The 12,449-nt window shown below is 41.8% G+C and overlaps 1 protein-coding gene across 4 annotated transcripts in view; it reads right to left on the bottom strand.

The window, feature by feature from the left end:
* The window catches only part of PCSK6 (proprotein convertase subtilisin/kexin type 6), a 1,413,069-nt gene that overhangs the window by 153,409 nt on the left and 1,247,211 nt on the right, over positions 1-12,449 (bottom strand). For all 4 annotated transcript variants that reach the window (XM_085644552.1, XM_085644551.1, XM_085644550.1 and 1 more), the window contains 2 exons: positions 4,019-4,198; positions 1,065-1,167 (listed from right to left, as the gene is read on the bottom strand). In XM_085644552.1, coding sequence (XP_085500678.1) covers positions 1,065-1,167; positions 4,019-4,198 — 283 coding nt within the window. The remainder of the gene's footprint in view (positions 1-1,064; positions 1,168-4,018; positions 4,199-12,449) is intronic.

Here is a 12,449-nt window from a genome sequence, read left to right on the forward strand (position 1 = left end):
CCTGAGAGTCCCTGGGTCCAACTAGCCCACCATGTACCTCCAGTAAGCACCACAGAGCTGCGTTGCAGAGAGGTGGTCCAAGGCCAAGCCCCATTTTACACCTCTATGCAATGCAACTCTGTGGCACTTACTAGACGGACCTGGTGGGTTAGTTGGCCCCCAGGGACCCTCAGGATTCAAGGGGACTTAATTCCCCAACTTAAAACACGCCACAGGGCTCTTGTGGGACCCCCTGATCAGGCCTAGGGGGTCTGGGTGTTTCTACCCTGCCCCCTTTTCTTGTTTTTTGCGTTTCTTTTTCTGTTTTCTTGTGCCTCGGTTCTACCGAGGCACAAGATGGCTGCCAACACTTCCTGGTTTGGAGTGTTGACAGCCAATTAGCATGAAGCTCGTGATCAGGAGGGTGCGCGGATCCTCCGCGGCCATAGATATCACTATCTTTATTTCTTAATTTCTCAAAAACTACTGAACGGATTTACACCATTTTTTAAAAGGTCGCTTTCTGAGCCAAGCAGTACATTTTTGCCAAATTTGGTGTAATTCCGTTCAGCAGTTTTTGCTATAACCGTGTCTAAAGTTTCCTACGGGAAATTGATTTTTCGGACCCGCTTGACGAATCACCCCGAAACTTTCAGGATAGGAGTTTCACAAATATTCGTCGTCCGGTGCCAAAGTTATTGGGAAAAGAATGTTATGATTTTCCTATGATAACTAGGTCCTAACTATAACTACCTACTGGCGACCGCCAGTAGGATATATTATATATATATTTCAATGGGGTATCTAGACTAGTGCAGGGAGGGATTCCCCACTGAGCGGGCTACAACGTCCTGGTATATGGTACAAGCAGGGGAAGTGGAGGGTTGCTGCATCTCCCTACAGCATCAGGACAGGGAAATGTCTCAGCATCTGATCAACCTCAAGAGAACACCTGGCTAAACATATTTGACACCACCTGCTAAAAATTCCTGTATCCGGAGATAATTAAATATGACCAGACTGTATTTAGCAACAACACATTACCTGCCTACCCTGTAGAACAATGATACTCTTTTAGATATTACCTGCCAGTTTTGATGCTCCCAAGACTAAAATGGACACAGTTCAGGCACTGGTCTGCATTCGGCCCATCACAACCCTGGCTGCCACACTCCGCATGACAAGGACCTAATAAAAACAAAGAATACCACAAAGGAAGTGCAGGCTAGGTACCAATGAGTGGCTTGATATCTTCTTAACCAGTAAGTGGTTTTCTAAAGCGTTCATCAAGATCATCAACTTTGAAAACAATATACGTTTGCTGCATGAATATACAAATGATGTGAAATTAAAGCAATTCCAATGGGTGTTCCTGTGAAGAGGAGCCTTCACAGGAAATAAGGCATAGAGTTGTTTGTTGCAACCAGCACAAAAAGGGACATATGGGAATGAGTACCACAGTAAATGGAACATATCGTAAGTAGTGGCACTAAAGAAGAGGAAACAGCAATAGAAGACCTCTTAACAGAGAAAACACCACACACTAAGTTGTCTATTTTGTAGGGGTTTAATGGTACCCACATCAAGGACATACAAGGGATAAGAGATGGGAGTCGACTTTTGAACTGTCTACAGTCAATGTATTAATATATAACTACATAAATTAAACATAGAACTAGCAAAAATAGATATTTATTATATGCACACACACACATGTAAATTTGCTTATCTGGAATGGGAAGCTGTAATAATGACATACATCAGTAGGAGGGGAGAAAAATTGCACAGAATAGTTTTTTCCCCAGACTGCACACTACAAGGGATGTATATTTTCATTTTTGCCTGCAATACAATTAAAACTAATTTTGTATTCATTTATTTAATTACTTACTGGATTTCTGAGCATTCCTAACAAAAATGACGTGGCACGATATATGTGTTGGCTTATTTTCTAAGTAATGTACCACATCGCATTATTCCCTGCATTTTCACAGGTATGGCTTGTAACCAACATCCATTTCAGTACCTGTGTAGCATTACGCATAATAGGCCCAAATCACAAAGGGAAACTTACACTTTCATGTACGTTTTCTACTTTTCGGTATTCACAAAGGTAAACTTAGACCAAAAGTCTAACTTTACTAGTAGCAACTTACCTTTGTGAATACCGAAAAGTAATCAAGTTAGACTTTTGGTCTAAGTTTACCTTTGTGAATACCGAAAAGTAGTACACTTACACAAAAGTACCTTTGTACTTGAATAGGACCCAATGTTCCACGTTTACGCAGGATAATCCCTAAAGGCAGTCCCCTCTGGCTTTTAATCCTAAAGAGAGCAGCCAATAATCTGTGAAAAGCTTTTTAAGAGTTCAAAGAGAGTTTGTAAATAAAATGTGGAAATAAGGTTGATCTGCTGATTTGTTGGTGTTACATATTTTTTATCTGTGAGGACTGAGAGTGTGGGGGATGCATGTATATATTTGTATGTATATATTTTTACTGTAATGATTTTGATTAATTAAACAGTCAACAAAGTCAATTCAATACATAGGTACTGAAATTGCATTGAAATAAATAATGGAAGAGAAACAGCCAACAGACACCTGGCTTGGAGGTGAAGAGCTGCTGCTGTTTGCACTGCTGAGTACAACAGCACAATATGCTGAGAACCGCTTAGGATCTTCGTATAAGAGGTGGTAGTTCGTAAGGGCTGCTTTAAAGGTGCCCAGTAAGAGAGGTATCTATGGGTAAAAGGGAGGCCACGCACTGGAGCAGAGAAAAAACATGGGCCACATGCACGTAGCTTTTTTCATGTCACAAACGTCCCGATTTGCAGAATCAGGCCGTTTGCGACTGGAAAAAAGCATTTTGCTATGTACAAAAGCCCATTTTGCGGTTTGGTAACCTATTACCGAATCGCACAATGGGTTAGCGATTTGGTATTAGGAAGGGGCGTGTTAAGAGCCTCCCTTCCTAATATCGACTTGCAGTGGTATATAATCAATCAATCAATCGATCACTGCATTTGTAAAGCGCGCTACATACCCGAGAGGGTCTCAAGGCGCTGGGGAGGGGGGGCCGCTACTGATCGAAGAGCCAGGTATAAGAATGTTTTGCAACTGAAAAATGATCGCAAAATATTTGCATTTTAATACCAACTTCCCTTTTTTGAACGTATGCAAAACGGTTTTTAAGAGCAGGCAGTGGTCCCACTAATACGCTTCATTTTTATTTATGAAATGCAACCCATTTTCCTTTAGAAAAATGGGCTGCATTAAAAAAAAAAAATTAAACGTTGCTTCATTCAAAAGCAAACACAGACATGGTGGTCTGCTGTCCCCAGAAGACCACCATCCCTGTGTTTCTAAAGACCTACCTCATAAATATTAAGGAGTAATTTTAATTGCAACCAGATTAGGAATCACTAAATGTGTCAAATGCACATTACAACATAGGTGTTTGAGATTACCTAATAGCAATCCCCAAAAATGCCCTATTAGGCAATCACACAATTAAACCTACGGCCCCATATTACAAGAATAGCTAAAGGCCTTGAATGCCATATAACACCCCAATTCATTTAGTGCTGAGAGTTTGTTTTTGGCTACCCAGTTTTAAGGAGTTGGGGTGTGAATCTTAGCCCTAGCCTGGGAATGTACTAAATGAGGGAAGATCAACAATTAGATATATACCATCTACTGTAGTGTGCACACTGCACAACCGCACCAGCACTTCATCAAAGCATTTCACCCCAGAATCAAAGCACAGGCAATAGGTGGTAGCATCCACACTTTTCAAGAGGAATGATCTAAGTCAAGGTTCAGAATTATGTCTTTATCAAAGGAAAGCCTATGAAGTTATCATACTCCTTGTCAGACATCTCCATGTCATTAGAAGAACCTCTGTAAGGCATTAACTTAGTAAGGTGTACATAGTTTCTTTTAAAGAAGAGGTGAGTCAGGTTCTCAGGGAGGTGATTAACTCATGCAATAGACAATGCACAGTGAGCTCTGGCGTTTGACTTCATCTGAAGAGCTTACCCACATACTCCTCCTCTTCTTCCATGAAGTCCAGGTGGCTTTGCAAGAGTGCTGCTTTAGACGGTTCCTGGTCAGATGGTGAGATCTCTAGCATCCTCGAGCGGGACTGATGTGTGCTGAATGTGTTGTAAGGGTGGTCTGCTGTTCCATACAGAATTAAGGTCCACTCCTTCAGCTTTCCTGAAACACAGCAGTAAACAGCCTTCTCATCAGTGACAAGTTGAAAATAGCCTCTGTGTCAGAGACAGACTGTATCTGACACCATTCAGTGATGGCTACGTAGCAGAGCCAGTAATCTCCATTCTATATGTGCTAAAGGTCATACTACATACTTCACCTCCTTCCAGATTGGTGGTTCTGTTGTAGTTTACGGAGGTTCAGGGATGTGAACAAAGACTGACCACAGTTTAGAAACTCAAGTCAGTATGTACATATTCACCTAAAAAGCTAACGTTCAAATATTTTGATTAAGACAAAATAAAATGCAGGAAACATGCTACTTGTATTTTATACCTTTAAGGCCACAATGTGCTTATATTTGGGGTTATATTTAATTCTATGTCAGGACCGGAGGCAAGGATAATGCTTTCTTTTTTCACTTTATTTCACATAGCAGTCATTTCAAACATTAACAACACTCCAAATCCCATGAACACTAGGGATAAAAAGATCATCAGAGTTCATCCAATCAGGTTGTCCCTGTCCTTTCATAGACACTTGTTCCTGCTAGTTCTTTCTCTCTCTTTGCTGCTCCTCACAGCCTTCAGTTAAGTGCTGGACCTGTGAGCCATATTTGTTATGTTTATTCGCTGTATTTAAACTGTGCCATTGTGCAATGTAATGCATATTTTGCCTTGTTTAGGTATCTGAATCAACCCTCCATGGAAGCACTCTTGCTTCTACGTGGTTGTGGCCCCACAGGGGCATTCACCTCTCAGAGGCATGTCGGGGCTGTGGGGCATGGAACCTCTGACCAGTAGGAGGCCGGCACGCCTCTTTTGAGGCCTTTCTCCTGACGTGCACACTAGTCGTGCTGATCACATTCAGGAGTTAGATATCATCTCAGTGCACCCAGCTGCCGGCCTCTGCTCAACCTGTAGGCCTGGAGTGTGACGCCCCGGCAATTGGGGTCTGTATTCAAGATATTTGGTACCTGTCCTTATTTTCTATGGAAGTATGCTCCAGAGGTCGCAAGTCTTAGCAAAGAAAGTTCATCCACCAATTTGTGTTTTCTAACGGGGGAGGAGCTATGCCCTTCTAATAGCCCTCCTTTGTCAGTAGAGTCTGACATTTGAAAAAGGATGTCATTTGAGATGTCAACAGTGATGTCATGAACGATGCCATAGAACATGTCATGAGTATGTAATATGTGAGGTCATAAGCAATGCATGGCGGGGGCGACAGTTATAGTTAGCTCTTATTAATTTTGCTCTTTATTAGTTCCAAACGTTAAAGTTACTGACATTCTCATAACTATAATGTTACTTTAACCTTTGTTTTTGTCAGTGAATTTCTAGTTTGTTTTTTTACGTAAAGTAATATTTTGTTACAATACGTAATGCCAACCTCACATTGCCTGTTGCCAGAGCCAGCAGCTGAGGTGAAAGGCAGGTCATGAACCAGCTGTATAAAGCAATGAAACTGAAACACTGCTTTTCTTTCTTTAGCTTATTTTCTTTTCTCCATCCCTACAGTACCAAGCAGAAAGTAGATATTTATGGCAGCATGCTTTTTATTGTTAAATATTTGTGAAATTATAGAAAAGTTAAAATCTTTCTGCCTGCTCCTCCTGTGTTGTTTTTAACTGACTTCTATTCAACTGCTTCTAATATCTTTTTTCAACAACTGGCTAACAAATTATTTTTTATGTGTTTAATTTTGTACTAGTGCTTCTATTTTTATTCTTCATGTTTGCAAACATGTTCGCACCAAGTATTTAAGGGGGTTATGGTAAAGGTGATGCTGTGACCATGTACTATAGGGGATAAAGTATTCCCTGATCTACATAGTCAGGATATAGCAACTCACCTCGGAGTTCCATAACCTTACATAGGAACTCGACCTTTAGCACTGTATATGGCCATGGAACTCCTCGGTGACTTGCAATATCCTTATAAGTTATGGCAGAGGGAGATATATATATCTCCCCCTGCCATAACTTATAAGGATATTGCAAGTCACCGAGGAGATATATATATATATATATATATATGCAAAACTGCTGCCTGGAACACCATGTGACCTGCTTTTGAGACCTGCTTTTCTGTGCTAGTGGTGGCGGCAAAAGCCTTCCAAATTATTCAAGCTAATCCAGTCTGATGGGCAAAGGATGTGGCACACCTATCCGATAGACAAATGTTTCATAGTGTGTGAAAACCAACAACGTGTTTGAGCGGCGACGGCCTTTGACAAGTTGCATGTTGTGCTCCACCACCCTAGTAATACCATCACAAACCATCATAGACATAGAAGCAATTCTTACATGGTCAATTCATCCGACCGAATAGAATAAAAAATAAAAATTCTACAATGCTGAAACTAACGGACAAAAGTATTAAATACATTTTGGCAAATTATACCCAATTCACATATCTCATTAATAATATAATGATTTTTTGTCTTTCTTTAAAAAATCAAAACACATAGTTACTAGGCTCCTTTTATCCATAGTTATAATATTTAATCATAACAACAACATAACATTATTGTAAAAATTGCTGAAATACATTTTGCATAGATCATAGGGTTAGGGGCAGACTATGAGTTCATATTCTTCACCCAAGATAAAAACCACAACATTTAGGACCAAAGTGGCTAATAGCAAAATATTTTTTCAAACTTTGACCTAATATTCAACATATTATTTCATTGCAATGCATCATGGAACATAAAGTATTGCAGCATTGCGACTTTTTACCCGGCCAGTGCACCTCCATAGTTGACACTCTTTATCGGGCAAGTGCTCAAAATTAATTCACATGGTTTCCACTCCTGTGTGTGGTATAGTGAATAGTGTCAATCAAAAAAAAAGAAAGAAAAATGTCTAATATATACATGTGATAAAAAAACAACTAGTTACAGTTTTTAATTAGCACCTGGGTCTCATCAAGACAAGGGGCAACTAAAGTCCTATACGTGTAGCCAGTTCTTCCTCTCTATTCATTCCATTGGGTATCTCGGTGTTAAGTTCAATTCTATATCGCAACTCCAGGACAAACAAGTGTTTTTCCCTGTTGCCCCCCTCCCCCCTTATGTGTTTCATGACTCAATTTATACCAAATAACCTTAATAACTTGTTATCACTGTTAAGTGTGGTATAAAAATGTCTAGCCACATGATAATTAAAACCCCTATTAGTTATGGCACGCTGGCGTTCCAGAATAGATTTCTTCAATGCTAACTTTGTGCTACCTACATATCTGAGGCCAGAAGGGCACTCCAGAATGTATATCACAAATTCAGTAATTCAAATAATGAACTTGCGAATTTTTCATGTTTTGCAATCCTGCATCATAAACTCCTTGCAGCTGTGACTGTTTTTACATGCTTTGCATGAATTGCATTTGAAAAAACTATTTGAAAAAACCCTTTGAGGCTGGGTCTCCTGAAAACTATGAACAAGTTTATCCTTGATTGACCTTGCTCTCCTAAAGGGGAAGCACCTACACTTTTTCCAATCACCGGATCGGCATTCACCAAGCCCCAAAGTTTCCTTAAGAGTGATCTAAACTTATCAGATCATGTGTTGTACATCATGATCATTTAGGTATTACACCTGATTGTTGTATTTGCGATCTAGGGGCATCTTTAAACAAGACATCCTCCTTTTTTATATCTCGTAGTTTGTTTTTAGCCTGACACAGGTTTTTTTTTAATATCCTCTTTCCACGAACCTTTGTGTCATGTTTTTCTGTTCATCAAGGAAACCCTTCTCTGTACTACAACTTCTACATGTTCGTAGAAACTCAGCATATGGTATGCTGTTGATGAGTGAAGTGGGATAATCAATTCAATTTAATTCAATTTAGCTTTATTCGATAATTACGATCATAAAAGCTTTCACAGCCATAAAAGCAGTATTATACATATCAAAAATGGTGAAAGTTAAAAAGATATATAAAAGTTTAAAAAACAAACTGTGGCACCAGTGAATAAAACAACAATTCATAAAAGGCAAGTTCCCATTAAAAACGAATTACTGGTGTCAACAGGGGTTCTGCCAGGCATAGTTCGTTCCTTATCCTCTTACACATAAAAGTAGATTCAAATTTGTTGGATAGCAGCATTGACTAAATTTGTAGCTTTGACAATGGCTTTCATTCGAATGATCCAAGCACAGCCCAAAAATTTAGCAACTCCACAGACAAAGACTGGCCTGGACGCATCAGATCTCAAGATGCGAAGTGCAACTTGATGGTTCCTAGTTCCTAGCTGGACACAAATGGGTTTAAGCCATTTAGACCTGGCCTGCCGATATGTCGGACATGCAAATAGGCAGTGAGCTATAGTTTCATACAGGGCATAGCAACACGGACAGCTGGGAGAAAGATTTTTTGCTTGGTCCCTTTTGGCAACTGTAGCATTAAGGTGCAAAGACCCAAACCGAAAAAGTGTGTACAGCTTCCTGTCCGTAGGGACTTGAATGAAGTCAAAATAGGGTTCCAAATGGCCAACTTATTTGTGCTGTAAGAAATCCTCTGATAGTTTCCCATGCCTCGGGTAGCACAGGAGCCGTTGGTGTATCCAGTTCCAATAGATCTTTTTTAGCTCAGCCTTAGATGGCTGTGCTTGGTTCCCCCATGCATCAGCTAAGCCCAGAGACAATAAGAGTTCCTTAAGTTCGTTGAGCCATTTTATCCTTTTACCCGTGTCCAAAGAAATCAATTCGCTGAGTCCTGCCGCATAGTGTGATAGCTCAGGGGTGGATCTTAATCTTGCCCAATACAGAAGGGGGCGTAATCTAACTGTATCGCTCACCCTGTGCCTCCCCATATCGAGGAACAGGGGTGTTAAAGGAGTGCATTGGGGGACAGAGATCAAGTCTCTTAAGAACTTGTTCTCTGACTTTTGGATCTCTGCTATTTGCTCAAACCCCCAAAGTTCCGCTCCATAAGTTGCCGAACTTACTGCCTTTCCCTCATATACGACCAGGACAGGGGAGACCAGTCTAGAGATGGACAGGCGCTGCTCTCTTAAAATTGCCCCTGCTGCTCTTTTATGATTTAGGAGCATCTTACTCAGATGGAGTCCCCATGACAATTTATCCGATAGCCTCATCCCCAGATAATCAAAGCAGTGAACTTGCTCAAGATATGAGCCATTAAGGATGAGTTTGGATCTAAACTGTTTTCCAGGATTAAAAGCCATAAATTTTGTTTTGGAGATGTTAATAGTTAGGCCCCTTTGTGTACAGAAAACCTGGAAGCGAGTAAGTAGTGTTTGGAGACCCATAGGGGATTTGGAGATCAAGAGAGTGTCGTCAGCAAAGAGAAGAGTGGCTATTTTTTCCCCCGCCAGGGCTGGTGCATCAGCTGGAATATGGCTCAAAAAATCCACCACACCATTCACATACAGCGAAAATAGTGTGGGGGCCAGAACACAGCCCTGGCGGATTCCTCTCCTTACTGGGATACTCTCTGTAGTCTGTCCTTGATCTCCCCATCTAATTCTTGCGGAATTGTTATCGTGAAGACGAACTAGAAGTGAGAGAATGTAGGGGGGAATTCCCATTTCCTGCAAGACGGCCCACAGCTTAGCACGCGGAACTAGATCGAATGCCGTCTTGAGGTCAATGAAAGCGAGATATAAACTCCCCTTTGCAATGACTACCACTTTCCAGTAGAGTAATAATAGGCGAAAGACTTGGTCTATTGTACTAGTGGCTTTCCTGAAGCCCGCTTGGCATTTAGATTCCCCCTTCCTCCATCCAAAGATGGATTCTATTGAGGAGGGTACGCCCTACCACTTTCTGCATGCAATCTACAAGGCTGATGGGCCTATAATTGGCAGGGTCTTGGCGATCACCTTTCTTAAAAATGGGGATAACTTCCGCTTGTTTCCAGGATGGGGGGACTTCGCCACCCTCTAGGAGGCTATTGATCAGATGCTGAATATATATGGCCCATCTACCTGGTTCCAAGCGGAACAGATCGCCCGGAATGCCATCTGATCCTGCAGCTTTAGCTGGTACGATGCTATTAATGGCACTTACAACCTCATCCAGACTAAAATAAATTGTAGGGTCCGGGATAGGTAGGTACTGGGTAACCCTGCTGGGCGCTCGTTCTCCCTCTGCGTCATCAGCATATAGATTAGAAAAATGATCCCACCAATTCTGGCTATCTATATGGTTTGGAATTGCAACAGTACCTGCCCTATTTTTGATGCTAATTAGTGACCAAAAGGAAGCAGGGTTTCTCTCAGTTGCCGCTAATTTCAGCTCGTCCCAGTGTGCCTCCTCCCAAGCACGTTTAGCTAATGTCAAGGTTAAGTTATAGTCTTTCCTCGCTAATTTGACCCTAATGCTATTTTTCGCTTTGACAGCGGCTATTAGTGCTTTTCTTTTCTCTTTGCAGAGTCCAGTAAACCAGGGGTTGAGATTATTTTTTGGGGGTTTCCTTTTGCCTGAGCTGGTGCTTCCTAGAAACTGTTCCGCAATCAAGGAAATAGTTTCCTGGTGGATTATAGAAATCTTACCCTTCGTCTGAGTCGAAACCATAGCTTCCTCAAGATCTCTAGTTTTTTCATCTAATATTGTAGAGATAAGAGAAATCTTCTTTTCATCTGCTAGAACTCTGGGCCACCTTAGCCACCTACCACAATTAGAGGGTACTACCTCTCTAGAGAAAAAGGAGTCCGCAGAACATTCAGGTATTTTAGACAGCGGAGCAGCCCAACGATTCTGCAAGATTAAAGTTAGAGGATTATGGTCGCTATCTACAGTGGAACTGACCGCCATGTCAACTAGACTCTCCCAAAGGCGTAAGTCCAGCAAGATGTAGTCGATACGAGAGGGACATGACAGCCTGTTGAAGGTGTTCGCCCCCTTAAGATCTGACACAGTTCTTCCATTTACGGCTCTTAGGCCGTATTCCAAAGTAAGGGCGTTCACCTGCAATACAATCTCAGTCCATTTTTTAATTGGGGCCAGGGATAGCGGGGGTACTCCCCATCTATTGTCCTCTTCAACTAGATTCAAGGGGTCCTCGTTGCCCAGGGGCTCAAATGTACAATTGAAGTCCCCGGCTATGATGGTTTTTGAGGTGGGTGGACAGTTAGCTAAGAGGAGTTCTAAATCACTCAAGATGGTCGATATCCTGCCACTCACTGTTCCCCTAATGTAAACATTGAAGAGGTTAAGGGATTCTCCTTTTTTTGGGACCTTGATGGATAACCACAGGATGTTGTGGCTATTACTAACTTTAGGAGTAATAGACCACCCCAAATCGAGGTTAATCCATATTAGGAGACCTCCCGAGGGTCTTCCTTTGCCACTAGAAATTGCAGGAATAAAATAGGTGGCATATCCAGAAATGAAGAGCGCTTCCATACTCCATGTCTCCTGAAAGATGCAGACGTCATGCATACCCACAAACTCGACCCATGATGGTGTATTCATATTTTTCTTAAGGCCTGCTATATTCCAGGACAGTATTTTCAATGTACTCGTCGAGGGTAATCTAACAGAATTAATAGAGTTGGGCTGGACATGTGGTAACTGGCAAGGTGGAGATTTTAAATTGCGTAAGGGGAGAGTGCCCTGGGCAATAAGTCCTAAACTGTTTGTGCTCTTGGCTAAAAAGGGCGCTAAAAGTCAATCATTTTTATCAAGGGAAGATGAAGAAAGCGCTCCTGCCTTTAATATTGAATTGTGGGATGTCACTATCCATCGCCTGAACTGAATTCTAGAAGGGTCTGGGGAGGAAGTTCTATATTCTAGTGTAACCAGGTTCTCAACCAATAGGGCGTCCACCAAAGTTAATTCGATCATATCATAATTGGGATCAGGGGAAGGACATCTCTTTGCTTTCACGATGTCCTCCCTAATAACAGATCGACACCCTCGGACATGACGGATCCAGTGGATCGATTTATTGATTAGCGAGTCACTGGACTCGTGACAACCTGAGATGGGTATTTTTGGGACATTGGTCATAAAAATAATGTTTGGGGATTTCTGGCCAGGGCCAATTTGGTCTCGGACCACAGGAGGTCCGGCCATCCCCTGCGACCCTGGATTCAATAGTCTAGGCTTGGGGCCCAAGTAATGGCTGCCACTCCTGCTAGGAATAGTAATACGATCTTCATGAGTGGTCCTGGGGACTTCCTCTGCCCCCCTAGAGTGCTGCATCCGGTTCTTTACCCCAGCTGGAATTTTAACCTTATTACCCCCTCCAATGGGGGCTGGGTCTACTTCGTTAGTGAGTTGGGG

The sequence above is a fragment of the Triturus cristatus genome, chromosome 3_1 (genome assembly GCF_964204655.1).
Source record: "Triturus cristatus chromosome 3_1, aTriCri1.1, whole genome shotgun sequence".
In the NCBI taxonomy this organism is placed as follows: domain Eukaryota; kingdom Metazoa; phylum Chordata; class Amphibia; order Caudata; family Salamandridae; genus Triturus; species Triturus cristatus.